This window comes from Lemur catta, chromosome 15, assembly GCF_020740605.2.
Source record: "Lemur catta isolate mLemCat1 chromosome 15, mLemCat1.pri, whole genome shotgun sequence".
Taxonomy (NCBI): Eukaryota; Metazoa; Chordata; class Mammalia; order Primates; family Lemuridae; genus Lemur; species Lemur catta.
This window is the reverse complement of record NC_059142.1, coordinates 47,533,952-47,550,038: the sequence shown is the minus strand read 5'-3', so window position 1 is coordinate 47,550,038 and position 16,087 is coordinate 47,533,952. Positions and strand designations below refer to the sequence as shown.

The 16,087-nt window shown below is 33.9% G+C and overlaps 1 protein-coding gene across 1 annotated transcript in view; it reads left to right on the top strand.

Moving 5' to 3' along the window:
• Window positions 1–16,087, top strand: part of ABCA9 (ATP binding cassette subfamily A member 9) — a 59,421-nt gene that overhangs the window by 16,738 nt on the left and 26,596 nt on the right. The window contains exons 11-23 of the mRNA XM_045569519.1: window positions 508–676; window positions 3,388–3,446; window positions 4,255–4,365; window positions 4,789–4,964; window positions 5,163–5,282; window positions 5,505–5,643; window positions 6,157–6,247; window positions 7,436–7,575; window positions 9,697–9,816; window positions 11,254–11,452; window positions 13,484–13,650; window positions 14,270–14,403; window positions 15,705–15,842. Coding sequence (XP_045425475.1) covers window positions 508–676; window positions 3,388–3,446; window positions 4,255–4,365; window positions 4,789–4,964; window positions 5,163–5,282; window positions 5,505–5,643; window positions 6,157–6,247; window positions 7,436–7,575; window positions 9,697–9,816; window positions 11,254–11,452; window positions 13,484–13,650; window positions 14,270–14,403; window positions 15,705–15,842 — 1,763 coding nt within the window. The remainder of the gene's footprint in view (window positions 1–507; window positions 677–3,387; window positions 3,447–4,254; window positions 4,366–4,788; window positions 4,965–5,162; window positions 5,283–5,504; window positions 5,644–6,156; window positions 6,248–7,435; window positions 7,576–9,696; window positions 9,817–11,253; window positions 11,453–13,483; window positions 13,651–14,269; window positions 14,404–15,704; window positions 15,843–16,087) is intronic.

The following is a 16,087-nucleotide window of genomic DNA, read 5'->3' as shown; positions in this document are numbered from 1 at the left end:
ATTTTTTAGAAACCTCCAAAGTAAGAAATTTCAAGGTTTCTCATTATTGTTATGATATTTACTATCATACTTGGAGTATGGACTTTATCTAATGTAAATGAAGGAAACCACAAAACTGCCAGCACAATGACACAACGACTATTTTTGAGCATAGCCAGAAACTCTGGGAAACACAACCAAGTAACTGGCTAAATTGAAGTAAAAGTTGTTTTTAATAGTAGATTTAAATTCCTCCTGAAACATCTCACTCCACTTTGAGGAGCTTTTAATTTAGTTAACAATGCTACCTTCTTCTCATATTAGAAACAACATACTACATGGTAACATCTCAGTTATTTTTTCCTGACTGTTCTATATATGTCAAAAGCACATTAAAAGATTAATACCTTAATATGATAATGTGAGTTCAGTTTTAGTATCAAAGGAGTTGCATTGACATGCTGACCTAGGGTGACTGGAATCACTGAAGTAACTGACACATTATTTAATTTCCTCCTGCTCATGTAGCTGAATATGGACATCAACGTTCTCCCTTTTTTTTCCTGAAGTCTTCTTTTTGGTTTCAACACCAAAGAGTTAATCATGTGGTCCTTGAGAATGAAATAGATTCTGATCCTTCATCTAATGACTGTTTCGAACCAGTGTCTCCAGAATTCCATGGGAAAGAAGGCATCAGGTAACAAATAAATTGCATAGAGGTGCAAATGGAGAACAGGTCAGAGACCAGCGATCTATCAGGCACAACACTATGTGCGAAGATAGCCTTTTGTGTCCCTTTGAACCCACCTATGCCCAGCCTGCTGCACTCGTGAAAGGATACACTCATTTTTCATAGTATTTTGTTGTCTCACATTTTCAGCATTTACATATATATTTTCATGTTATAGCAACAACCATCAACAAAAAATAATCTTCAAATTTCCATTTTCCTCATTGTCTCTCTTGTTTCTCCTCTTCATGCTTTTCTCTCTCTGCTGCTCTCTTTGTGACAAACACAGCCATCAACTCTTTTGTCATTCCCTGCACCCTTTTTTTGGTCATTCACTTTGTCCCTTTCGTCTGCCTTTCCTGGCTTATCATAAGATGAGGAGAAAAGGCAAGTAATGCATAAAAGGAAGAGAGACATTCCAGAGAGAAGGGAAGGAAACATGAGAAGTTAAGAGTACTAGTGCCGTGCGTATGTGCATATCTTCCCTCTGAGATGATGTAAGTGTTCTGTCCAATGCTGGTTGCTTTGATTTTCAAACAGCTAGAAATCTCTAATGCCCTAGATCTTTGCTGAAATTTTGCTAATTATTCAATGTTTTGTTCACCTCACTCCTCAATAAAACCTTTCGGATCCACCCCGTCCACTAATGTATTTTAACTCTGAACATTTATGATATTTATAGTTTCTAAACATTTAGTTTCTTAAAACATAGGTCCAATATGACCAGACAACAAAGAGTATTATTCTCCCATTCCTCGTGAATCAATGCTATGTTCTCAGAAATTGTGATTCCCTTTAAGCTGGAACCCTAAGTTTTATATTGTTTGTAGTGCTTACGTCAGAATTCGGTCCCATCAGAAGAGTCATAGAAAGCCTTGAATGATGAAAGAAGGCATTTTTGTTTATTCAGTGGGCAAGGAGGAGGGTATTGAAGGTTTTTGAAGTGTGGGTAACAAGATTAGTCTTATGCTCTAGAAAAATTATCCCCATTCAATGGGCAGAGGCATTGGGAGCAGAGTCTCACATAGCTGACTGTCAGGATAGTCTAGAAGGTTTTGCCTGTGGCATGGCTACTCAAGACTGCCTGTCCTGTTTTGTTGCTGTGGCCTGTACTACATCCAACAGACCAGTGGAGAGAGCTCGGGAGCTCTGGGTTATTCTGTTCTAGAGGTCAAGCCAGTTGGGCTCATAATCACCTCTCAGTATAGAAGGCAAAAGAATGAAATGCCAATTAAAATTTATTACTGTACCAATTACAGAGCAGATTCAACCTAATCCAGAATCTACTGCCTAAACACTAAAGCTAAATTCCATCCAAATATATGGAAAAAGCTCATTATTCATATTGCTTAGATGAAATGAAGGAATAAGGCAAGCTGATACCTATTATTGCCTGCAAAAGAAAAGATGGGTCAAGAGAGGATAGGAAAAGCCAAGCAACTTGCCCAAGGCCACACAGTTTAGGAAGTGAGACAGTATTTGAACTCATATATGCTCAACTCCAAAGCTGTTGTACCTGAATGCCCATCTTCTTCATAGTTACTTCCATATTTAACTGCATTGTACCTATTCTATGGATTGAATTGTGTTCCCTCAAAATTTATATGTTGAAACACAAACTCTTAAAGTGGTGGTACTTAAAATGGGGCCTTTGGAAGGTAATTAGGGTTAGATGAGATCATGAAGGTGAGACCTTCATGATGGGATTACTGTATTTATAAGAAGAGATGCAAGAGAGCTTGCATTCTCTCTCTGCTATGTGATGACATAGCAAGAAGGCGGCTGCATGCGAGTCAGAAGGGGAGCCCTCACTAGAAGACAAATCTGTCGATACCTCCATCTGGGATTTCCCAGCCTCTAGAACTGTGAGAAATAAATGTCTATTCTTCAAGCCACCCAATATTTTGGTATTCTGTTATAGGAACATGAGCAGGCTAATACAACCTAACTGCTGGTGTGTTGTGATAATGTAAGAAAATAATGCAGGTAAAATGCACAGGGTCTGGTTTATAGTAAACATTCAATTCATTTTAAATCTTTTTCTATGCACTATTTTTTTTTAAAATCTCTCTTGGCTTTGAGTCCTTGTCCTCATCTTCTTCCTCCTCTCTCATCTTCTTTGGAGGTTTACTTTGCTCCAAGCAGTTTGTGTTCTACATATATTATCTTATTTACTCTATAATTCAATCCTATATGATAGTTAATGTCATCATCCCCATTTTACTGTTGAAGAACTGGACTCAATGAGTTTTGAATACATAGCATTTGTAACAGAGCTAGTGGGTGGCACAACTGGGACTTTACCCAGAATAACTGGACCCCAAAGCCCTGACCTTTCTGTTACAGTGTGCTGTTTCTTTTCTTTCCTCCACCTTAGTATTACCCCATCATTGATTTAATCTCGAGCTTTCCTCATATTCAGTCACTTGTCACAAGCCTTGTGGCAACATACGTATTTCCACGCATTAGCTCTGCCCTCTGTGTTCTAGCCAGTTCAATTTCAAACGATAAGAAATGCTGCTTGTAATGAGATGCCCTGGGTGCTTCTGCCGGTGCCTGTGTGAAAGCCAAGAATTTCCAGATTTTCTTTGAGGCTTTGCTCAAGCCTCAGAGACTCGATTTATTAATCCTCTACCCATCTCCATAATTTCCTGAAAACATTTCCCTCTGTTTTTCAGAATCAAAAATCTTAAAAAAGAATATACAGGAAAGCGTGAAAAAATAGAAGCTTTGAAAGGTAATAAAATAACATGTTTAGCATGGTTGCTTGATTTAGTGACTGCCTCACTGTTGTAGCATCTCGGTAGGGATTAAGAACAGATATTCCAGATATTATGACTCTTCTTTATCTGAACACATTATATTTCCTTCCGAGGAAATAAAAAACCATATGACAATCTTAAAAAGTATTTAACATTAAGAATCTTACAGGGTTTGAAATATTTATGATAGTATTGAGAAATTCTTTATTTCCAACTCATCAAACGTTCTAGTCCTAAATCCTAAAGCTGTCTTTATTATAGGCAGGCTTTCTTTATTATAGGCAGGCTTTCTTTAATGATAAAACTGCTTTTATTCAACTAAATATGACAAAATAAAACAATTTTTTAGAAAAATGTTGACAATAAAAAACAAGTGTATGGTTAACCCTTAAACAGCATGGGTTTGAACTGTACAGGTCCACTTATATGTGAATTTTTAAAAATAAAAGTTATACCAAGTGTGGGAAAAACTGCTTTTATTCAAAAATTGTTAATCACATAATGACATATCATTGACAATGCTATAGCCATCGAATGTGTATCAAATGAGATATAATTTTAAAAGAAAATATTTTAAGGTAAATTTTATTTTAGTATATTATACTAATTAAAATAGTATATATTATTTTATATATAAATTATATTTTAGCATATTTAGTATGTTTTGTTAGTATCACCATATTTGGTTAGTGATACTATTCAAGCTGTGAGAAATTATAAAAATTTCAGGGAAGTAAAGTTACTATGTAGAATCTGAGTGAAATTTTTTTAACATCATGCCAGGTCTGGTGTTTGACATATATGAAGGCCAGATCACTGCTCTCCTTGGTCACAGTGGAGCTGGAAAAACCACCTTGTTAAACATACTTAGTGGGCTGTCGGTTCCAACATCAGGTGAGAGCACAATTATCCGGGGACAAGTACATAGTTAAATGAATTAACTGTGCATTTTACTGGTTAGTTTCATTAGTTAACTTCACTAGTTTCATTAACTACTTGTTACACCCAGGTATTTAAAAGAAAAATTTTAGAAGTTTGTTTGCTATTCTTTTATTGAATTGTATTATATTTATTTAGGAAGATGTTATTTGTGTTTTAAATATTTCACAAGTAGCTTTATGATTATTCAGATACTAATTAGCATTCTAGCTAGATCAAATGTTATTGTGAACATTACATTTTTAATCAGTCAATTGTGTATTCCTTACAGGTAAAATATGTTGAAATGAATCTAATAATTGACATACATTGTTTCCACTTAAAAATATCTTCAGTGAAGCTTGACACATTGTCCTGATGGTAACCTTCTGCTTACAGGTTCGGTCACTATCTATAATCACGCACTTTCAGAAATCACTGACTTGGAAACTGTCAGAAAGCTTACCGGAGTTTGTCCACAGTCCAATGTGCAATTTGGCTTTCTCACTGTGAGAGAAAATCTCAGGCTGTTTGCTAAAATAAAAGGGATTCTGCCACATGAAGTGGGGCAACAGGTATATGAACAAGTAGGGTGTCACGCAACCCTGAAAATGAAATTGTTTAACCAGAAAATTCTAAATGTATTTGTGTTATTTCTACACAATTCATCATTTAAATGTTAGACAAAAAGTCCGTTTGTAAAGAACAGAAAAATGATAGTATTTTTAAATAAACATTCTGGGTTTTAGAGTAAACATTCTTTATTTCGTTAGGTACAACAAGTTTTACGGAACTTAGAGATGGAAAATATTCAAGACATTCTTGCTCAAAATTTAAGCGGTGGACAAAATAGGAAACTCACTTTTGGGATTGCCATTTTAGGAGATCCTCAGGTAAGTCCAACTAAAATTACTGGTGAAATCAGATTGAAGACTATAAAACTATTTTATTAGATCCAGCTTAATTTGCAAATGATAAATTTAAGAGAATTTTTACAATGAATTATTCAGTACTGAGGTATTATATTCTCTCTAATATTTTTATAAGTATAGTGCTTTTAAAAAGAAACTTGCCTGAAAGAGAATTTTTATTTCATGTGCTTTCCTACTATCCAGGTTTTGCTATTGGATGAACCAACTGCTGGATTGGATCCTCTTTCAAGACACCGAGTGTGGAATCTCCTGAAAGAGGGGAAATCAGACAGAGTAATTCTCTTCAGTACCCAGTTTATGGATGAGGCTGACATCCTGGCTGGTAATTTTTGGTCTTATTCGTGCATCTTAGTGAGAAATTAGGGACATGTGTGGCATAGGAGTAGATATGTTCCACAGCTGTGTTTCAATGGGGGCTGCTATGGGTCAAGACAGGAGAATTTTGCTCTCATTCCTTTGAGCGTCTGCATCGCAGAGTACGTTGTCCCAGGGAAGTATTCTGATCCCATTGCAGAGCCAACTGGTTGTGAAATATGTAGCATATTCTCAAACATGTCATTTGTTTTATTCAGTATTAATGTCAGTTGACTGGAAACAGATCCTTTAAATGCATGATGATTTTTCTAAATATGCTAGAGAATAAACTATTAATAACAATTTTTCAGTGTAGTTGTTGGATAACAAAGAAAGTGGTTTACATGTGGCCAGGATGATATGTATCTATGTTACTGTGTCATGCTCCTAAAATACATTACTTATTAATGGATTTATTCTTTTATAAATTGTAAAGGAATAACTCCTTAATACAATGTATCTTTTGGTTCTCTCTGTATAGATAGGAAGGTGTTCATATCCAATGGGAGGCTGAAGTGTGCAGGCTCTTCTCTGTTCCTAAAGAAGAAATGGGGCATTGGGTACCATTTAAGGTATAACCCTGAATGTGGGAGATGTGTTGGAACACGCTGAAAATGCTGGGGGCAGGTGCTATCAGTATCAATATGTCAAAGTAGACTGCATAATTACTAAGTTCAATTTAAAAGAGCTGTGTAAGAACTAAGTCACAATTGCCCTCTTTTTTTTTTTAGCTAGAAGGTAGGGTATGTGAGATTATAGACATTGAGAATATAATGATGATTAGTCTAGGCTTAAATAAAGTTTTTGGAAAATATTTTCATAACGTGTTGCTAAGAGAAATTTATTGATATTATAACCCTTTCTCTTATTGTATTTTTGATGTTTATTTTTGTTCATCTTGGCAATTTCAATACCCTCCTCTCTATTCTCCCTGGCTTCATTTTTCTCCACCATTTCTCCCTCATTCTTTTGTTTCTCCTCCTCTTCCTTAATTATTACCATTATTAAGTAATGGCCTATCATTTATTAAGAGTTGGCCATGCTTTAGGTACTTACTAAGATATTTGCATATAGAAAACTCGTATTATCATATTTAATACTCCAAATAACTCTGAGAAGATATTATGATTATATTTTTTGACAAGTGATGATAGCACGTCAGACAGTTTTAATAATCTGTCAATTTTACCTGGTTTATAAGTGGTAGAGTCTTTGGATCAAGATTATAGGTGTAATGTGAACCGCTTTCTATACCTTGCACTAAAATATTAATATTTCTTAAAAAATAATTCAAATCACTTCATACCCACTGGTTGAATGGATTCCTCCATTATTTACTGTGAGCACTTAATCTGATCAAATTTACCATTCCATCATTATTGCTTGCTACCATCTAATTGAATCAATATTCTCTAACTAAAATGAACCACGCATGGGTTTTTGAATAAATCTCGTCAAAATTAAACATTCCACTATACCTTACCCTAAGCCAATATCTGGCTTAATACCTCTTTTCTCCAAATAAGAGTCCTTGAGTTATCTGATTCTAGTCATCCTGTACACTAGTTCCTCTGCCATGCTGTATAAACAGTTTGGACTACAACTGTAATTTTATATCTTGCTTTGTCCAGTAAATTATACAATTTTTGGCTCATAAATATTAGTGAAGTGACAAATACATACTACATAGTTAGTTAGGAAATTGTTTTTAAAGTAGTGTTGGATAAAAGTAATGTTAACTTACTCTTTTTAAATGTTAGTTTACATCTGAATGAAATGTGTAACCCAGAGAATATAACATCACTGGTTAAACAGCACATCCCTGATGCCAAATTAACAGCACAAAGTGAAGAAAAACTTGTATATATTTTGCCTTTGGAAAGGACAAACAAATTTCCAGGTAACAAAATGTAGAGACCACAGAATGATTTGGGAATGGCATTTCTAACAATAATGATAGTGATAAGAATGATGGCTAGTTTTAATGCTTGCTAAGTATGTGGTACCATGCATTAACTCATTTAATATTCCCAACCCCAAGGCCATTTCTACTATTAGTCCTTATATTATCTCCATGTCACTTATGGGTAAACCACGACACGTAGTTGTTAAGCGTACTTCAAGTCACAACATGTGCAATTAAGTGGTGCAGGCTAGCGGTAAGCTAAAATTAGGATTATTGGGGAAATTTGTTTCAACAATGAGTGAGAGAGTGTGGTCAGGCTAGGAGGAGTCTGCAAAAACAGTGCCAGACTATTGAAGGAGACTAAGGAAATTGTACACAATATGTAGATTGTTTTATGAACACCATAACCTAATGGTATAATCTAAGTTACTGAAAATAGTTAAGATCAACCTGCATGCTGCCGAACATTCTAAGATTCACAACTTTGCTGCAAATATGAAAGCCTGGAGGGCCACTGCTGTTACCATTTTTCTGTTGCGTCTCCCAATGCACTGTTTTATTTCCCGAAAGTTTAGGGGTAGATTGCTTTTTTTTTTTTTTAAGTGTAGCCTATAAAATGTGTTTACATTAATAGTGGTGCCATTGCTGCACACTTTAATCAATAAGCCTGCCATAATCATAGTCAGTAAAGAAACACAGCATCACACAATATATTGTGGTGATTGGACACCCAAATGATAGAGCTGGACAGTTTAGATTCAAATCCCATCTATGCCGTTATTAGCTCTATAATCCCAAACAAGTTATACTACTTTTCTTTATCTCAATTTCTTCATTTGTAAAAAGGAAATTGCAACAGTACTCTGGAGTTATGATGAGGATTAAATGATTAATATATTTAAATTCATTATCAAACTATTAAGTATACATAAAGTACTTGGAATAATACCTGATGTGTAGTACCTATGGTACTTCATCAGGTGTAAAAACCTTCAACTACAGCATGTACCACTAATGAAGAAACAGAAAGAACTAATGCTGCCATTTAAAATATGATTTACCATCATTTATTATTCATCCTCATGTTAAAAGGTGATAAAATGTATTTATCTTAGAATCAGTGAAGTAATGGTACAAAATGCATACACAATATCTTTGAAATATGTGTCATTTATGAAAACAGAAATCTTTGTGATGACCACTCAACAAAGTTTTGCCTGATTACTTATTAAATGCATTCCAAAGAGGATGACCAGTTTAGAGAAAGTGAAAAGAACCAAAAGTTAGGTAGATTTAGGAACTCATAAATTATCAATATATCTCTATTTTTCTTCATTTGTAATTAAGATAAAAGCCTTTAATTCTCCCAATATTTGAATTAGTTTATCTTTTTTCCAACTCTCAGTTTTCCTGAACAGCTCAAGGATCATTCCCAACATCTTTTTAAAAAATTATCTCTCAAAAGAACCTGCTAATCCCTCAAAAGCACCCAACCTCTTTCAAGGCTCCCGTGTAATTTTCACACCATGGTCAGAAGCTAAAACAAAGAGGGACACAGAGAAAGAGGAGGGGAAAGAGAGAAGGGAGGAGGAAGAGAGAGAGTGTGCAAAGTTACATTCACACCTTGTCTTTTCCTTTAATTTATACATATTTGATCTAGGGAAGATTCTGTGGCACTTAATTATTTCCATTAACATCAGTTATTTTGCATTTGTTATCACAGTTGCCTAACAATCCTAACATAAAAGTATGAATTTTTAGTCTGCAGAAAATATTTTTTAAATGATTGGGGTTCAGAATTAAACACTCCCTATAATATTAATATAACAAAAATAAATTTTTTAAAATATACTAAATAAGTTTTTTTTTAAGAAAGTATGTAATTTTCTAAGAATAAAAAGGTAAATGTTTAAATTAAACTTTTATAATCGAAGCAATGTGAAAACTAAAAAATACACTGCATTATTTTTTTAATTTTAGAAGGGAACATCTATAACAGTTTTGTTTATGATGAGCACATTTGGCCTATTAATATTTTCATTTTAAAAAAATATGGTTATTATCAGTCTCAATATATATTATATTCTTTTGGTCTATTTTTGTGCCTTCCTTAAGACCTATACAGGGATCTTGATAAGTATTCTAACCAAGGCATTGAGAACTATGGTGTTTCCATAACAACTTTGAATGAAGTGTTCCTGAAATTAGAAGGAAAATCAACTCTTGATGAATCAGGTAAAAAAAAAAAAAAAAATATATATATATATATATATATATATACACATATATATGTAAAAAAATAATAATAAAGGAAGAAAAAAAAGAAATCTGAATCATATCTTTCTGTGCAATATTTTATCTTGAACATATGCTTTGAATGACAAGATTATATGCTTTTGTTAGTGCTACAATTCAGGATGCTCTTGGGAAAACTTAAAGCACAGAAAAAATGTATCTCAGTGGAATACAGCAATGTACAAACACTAGTTGCTCATGGAGCAGATGATAAGTATATGCTGTAATACTAATATTACCTGAATATGTGTTATAGAGAAAAGAACATTTGAGTTTACATTGACAATTACTTTTCTTTTTTAAAAAAAATTGTTTCAATAGATTTAGTTAGTACAAGTGGTTTTTTTGTTACATGGGTGAATTGTATAGTATGAATCAGGGCTTTTAGTGTACCTGTCACCCAAATAAGTGTACGTTATACCCAATAGTTAATTTTTCATCTCTCACCGGCCTCCCACCCTCCACCTTCTGAGTCTCAAATGTCCATTATACCATTCTGTATGGCCATGCATACCTATAACTTAGCTCCCATTTATAAGTGAGAACATATGGTATCTCTTATAGCATTTTGAAGATATTATTCCACTGTCTTCAAGATTCAGTTCTTGCTGTTGAAATATCTACACTCAAGCCTAATTGTTATTCCTTGGAAAGTATTCTGTCTTTACTCTCTTGTTGCTTCTAAGATATTTGTTTCTTCTTTACTCTCATTGTACTGTGTTTACTCTTTACTGTGCTCTTTATTTTTGTAATTTTGGGATATTTTTATTGATCAAGTATTGTTCTCACATCATTCTTTCCTTATTTTATTCATATTTGAAGTTATATACTTGACACATTTTTAAGTGATTATATTTAACCGTTAGCATTCATATATTACAGCTTTCTAGAAGTCTAAAGATAGGCATTTTCTCTAGACTTCTCTTCAAAAGAGGTAACTTTTATCTTGTTGTTAACCATGGCTATATTAAAAATATCATCTCTATCATTTTTATGTTCTTGGAGAGAGGAGGAGGGGCTTCTACATAGGCTAATTCTACCATCTTGGTCAGACATATTAAGATAGTTTATCTCTTATAAGAAATAGGTTTATGAGTTTCTTTTCATTTGTTTCCCTAAAATGAATTAAGTCCTGTAAAGCTGCAGACAGAGGGATTTTAAAATCAGAAAACACAAGATTTTCTTTCATTATATCAATACTCTTTGCTTCTTTTCCATTTCTTCAATAGTTGCTCTAATTATGCCATGAGTTAGATTACTTGCATCTTGTCCCAAAATGGTGACTTTGACGCTTTTGGTTGAAAAGATGATCATAGGAAAAGCTAAATAATGCACAACTGAAACAGCACTTTATAAAATACTGATCTTATGTTTTAGATATAGAAATCGGGGGACAATTACAAAGCGATGGAGCAAAAGACATGGGAAGCCCTGTTGGGCTGGAACAAGTTTTGTCTTCCCTCAGTGAAACCGGGAAAACAATCAGTGGCATGGCGCTCTGGAGGCAGCAGGTCTGTGCAATAGCAAAAGTTCGCTTCCTAAAGTTAAAGAATGAAAGAAAGAGCCTGTTGACTATGTGAGTATCTGAATGTTTCAGATTTGTTTAGTCTGTGAACTCAAAATAATTTAACTTATTTAACATAAATAAGTTTAAGAGCACATAGCATAAAAAAAAAACACCTCAGACAAAATAAATCCCAGCAAATGCATATATATGGTCTTTTAGACAAATAAATCATCTTTTAATTGAAGAAATCATTTTTAATCATGTGGACAAATAATTAAAACAGATAAAGACTGGGATTTTTCTTTTAATTTCACACAGATTTTGTTCTTACCAATGGGTTGAAGTAGTTCTTTACAGCATATGAGTGTTAGCACTTTGGTCCCATCCCAAGACCTCCATTTCTTCTTTCCCCAAGATACCAAAATCTTTATGTCAGGATTCCCCAGGAGAATGGAACTAACAGGACATACATATATATAAAGATATTTATGTTAAGGAATCATGGGGACTGCAAATCTGAAATCTGTAGGGCAGAGCAGCAGGCGGGAAGCTCAGGTTAGAGTCAACATTGCAGTTGACAGTCCGGAAACTTAGGCAGAATTTCTATTGCGTCTTGAGACTGTGTGCTAGTAGTCTCTGCTTTGGCTTCACAACCATGCCTGGAGTCCACTGTAAGATTAACACCCCTCTAGCTTATCCTCGTCATCGAGTACTATCTCCTTGCATAAGCTCAGCTCTCCACTGAGAACACTCATTCACCCAAAAATATCTGTGAACACCTCTATGCAACACTCTATTATTAAATGATTGTACAAGACCAAGCGCAGTGGCTCACATCTGTGATCCTAGCACTCTGGGAGGCCAAGCCAGGAGGATCACGTGAGATCAGGAGTTTGAGATCAGCCTGAGCAAGAACAAGATCCCATCTCTACCGAAAATAGAAAAAAATTAGCTGGGCATCGTGGTGCATGCCTGTAGTCCCAGCTACTAGGGAAGCTGAGGCAGGAGGATCACTTGAGCCCAGGAGTTGGAAGTTGCAGTGAGCTATGATGATGCTCATATTGTAACATTGTAACATATATCAAAATAAATCAGACATGCCATCTGCCCTTGAGGGTGATTAGATGTGCTCTAGATAATAGATAATCTTGTAAACTAGGACATTTATTAGGAGAAAGATTATGTCCAAATAGTGACATCAGAGAAGAAGCTCAGGAAGAATTTGAATTTGGTGTAAGAGAATGGAACTTATTTAGCTAAGAAGAAACAGGAAGATGGAAATTCAGGCAAAGGAAGTACTGAGTATGGTGATACATGAGAAATCTAAAAAAACTGTTATTAATTTCAGTTAACTGCAGTGTAGAGTGTATTAAAAAGTAAAAATAACTTTAAAAATATGTATTACATAGAGCTAGCGAGTTTGTACTTTATGAATAATAAGAAACTATTAAGGTTTCATTTTTTATTTTGAATAGGGGATTGACAATTAGAACAGAATGCCAAGAAGTTTAATTGGGCAATAGTACAAAATTGTTTGGTAATCATAGACAATGGAGACTGTGAAAACAATCATTTAGGACAATATTGAAAGAGGTCAGGAAAGAGATCATGAAGGGCCAACTTGAAAGTGAAAGAGAGAGGGAAGTTTGGAGGCAAGCAATGATGATGATATGATAGATAGAAATTTTCAACCATCGGAAAAGAGACTTAAGGGAGAAAAATGAGTGGGAAATGGTTGGGCTTTGTTGCCCAAGTGAATGAGAAAATGTTGTAATTTACAGAAATTGGAAACAGGATGGGAAAAAGGTTCAGAGTATAGTAAGTCTGGGTGTTAATGATATAGCAGGAATCATAATCTGCAGATTTCATAAGCATGAATGAAATGTCCAGGGATCCTACTTGGGGGAGAGAGAGAGAGAGAGAAGACAGATACATAGGAACCATTTCATTTTAGAAAGAAGAGAATGAAGGAAAAGCATGATTTAAATGTTTGATTAGTGCTTATTATTTATTTCTATTATATCCATTATCTGTTCAAACTTAAAAACCTACAAAGCTTATTATAAATTATTTTTTTCTTTTATATTTTTCTACACATAGGTTATTGCTTTTGGGGATTAGTTTAATCCCTCATCTTTTGGAATATCTATTCTATGAATTATATGTAAAAAGTTACTCTTGGGAATTGTCTCCAAATATGTACTTCCTCTCACCAGGACAACAGCCACAAGCTCCTCTGACCCATTTACTGGTCATCAATAAAACAGGTGAACACGGGGCCGAAACGCAACTTCTAAGTGTTGTTCTTGTTAACAGATTCCCCAAAAAACACGAAGAAAAAATAAATTCTGTATGTTTTAGAAACCACATGTGAAGCCAAACAGAAAGTTAATTGAAAAATTAAAAATACAAGATTGGAGAGTTTGTTTCAGAAACATCCTGCAAGTTAACTTAAACCCTAATGGTCATTACAAAGAGGATTTAGGAAGATAAATCATTGACTGACTTTTGAGGTCTTTTGTCTTTATGAGTCTATGCATTGCTGAGCCCTGGAAAAAAAAAATCTGTTCCAAATTTATAAGAAGATAGAAGATTAATAGCATCAAGGATTATAATGTTGACATTAATTATTAATAGTATTTTTTATACCAGTAGAAATTAAAACTAAATGCCTAGTCTCAAGGTAAAGTAACCTTGTCATATTTATAATGTCAGAACGAATTTTATAATAGTACCATAGCATCAATTCTGCCTTTTTAAGGAAATGCTTAGACAGTCCTTTTTATGGTATGTTTTGAGGGATGTGATGCAGTTTAGTTCTGTGTTTATTACTTGACCAATGTTTTATTTCATTTTTGTTTCCTTTGATCTTTATCTTCATGGTAGGGTCAAGCATTGGTAACTTTGTACATTCACTGAGGCGACAGAACATAGTTTTAGAAGTGGATGCTCTTGGAACTAGAAATGGCACAGATGAGCCCTCATACAATGGTGCTATCATTGTGTCAGGTGATGAAAAGGTATGTTGGACTCTAGTTGCTGCATTTCACCAAAGATGGACTATGGATGTACACCTCAAACAATTCATGTCAACTGCCATGAAAGGCTAATTGGACAAACAAATGGGATAGTCCTCATTTATATAGGAGAGGCTGGACTACAACTATTTGCCCACAGCCTCCAGTATAACAATGCATAATGAAATAGTGTTTGACTCTATTCCTTATTAAGTTGTATGCACTGCTATCATGAATAATTTATTTTAATCTTATTATCAGTGGGATTCCATTCCAATAATTAATTTAAATTGTATTCTCAGTTAGAACTGAGAACAACTGCCCAGTTTAGACTTGGCCTTTGCTTTTCTGTTTGCCGTTTCTCCATACTTCTTCATTCATTTATATCACCTCCCTAGACCCTGTAGGAGTTTGAATCAGAGAGCACTATAGTAGTCAGATGGAAAAACATGAAACCATGTTAAATATACAAATCATAGCTGTTAGGTATCATAAAGTGTGACATTTATAGCTCATCACAGTTAATTTTCAGGAAGAATTTCCATGCCTATAATAAAGAAAAAATTACCTTCAATCCAACTAGCCCTCAATATATCTTAATCAAATTATTTTCCAGTATTCTTAGAAAAATGGTTTTAAAATATGGCAGCCTTAACATCAATAAATATTCCTTTAGATAATTAGGCTAGATATAATATACTTGATTTATTTATGATCACACCAATACTTCCTCAAATCTTGCCTACATTGGGGCAATATAGATAATTATTAATACTTCACTTATATCCTTTTTCTCTGAGGGAAAAATAATCACATTATATATATGTATATATAAAATATGTTCTTTTAAAAGAGATTTTACATGTAAGCTCAGTATTTGTGAAAACCTATGGTTTCATCACAACTGCCTGCCTGCCTCCTGCTTGCCAGGTATCCGTACATTCTTCACTTAGAAAATGAATGTATCACATTTTGAAACAAAGTCTGTGGCCATGTTAAAGTGAGGTTGCATTTTGGAGTTTTATAGTTTTGCTACTAAAAATCATTTGAGGTATTTTGTTTTGTTAAGTTTAGGCATACATAGCCACATGGCTGATATTATGGTATGTAGAAACCAAAATACTGGATTCCTTTAAGTATACTGGGAATTTAATCAAATAATACAAGTGATGATGATATTAATCTCCTTTAGTGCTTTGGCCTTCCTATATTATCAAAAATTTGAATGATTTTCTACCATATTCATTCGTTAAATTTTATATTTGCTTTATAAGAAGTTAGAATTGATATTCATTATATTCCAGGATCACAGATTTTCAATAGCATGTAATACGAAAAGGCTAAATTGCTTTCCTGTCCTCATGGATGTCATTAGCAATGGACTACTTGGAATTTTTAACTCTTCTGAACACATTCAGACTGACAGAAGCACATCTACTGTAGTAAGTATAGTTATATCTCACTTATACTGAGCCACCAGAAGTTTTCAAGAAAATTCTTGAAATGTTGAAATAACATATTAATTTTTATGAACCTATTCTTAAATAAGGTTATATTTTATATAAAAGTCATTCTTTGTATAATATATATTTATATACATACTATTCAGCAATGATTAAATAACATTATAACCTTATTCAGATGAGGGGGATCATTGGAACAACAGAAAATACAGTTAATTGGGAAA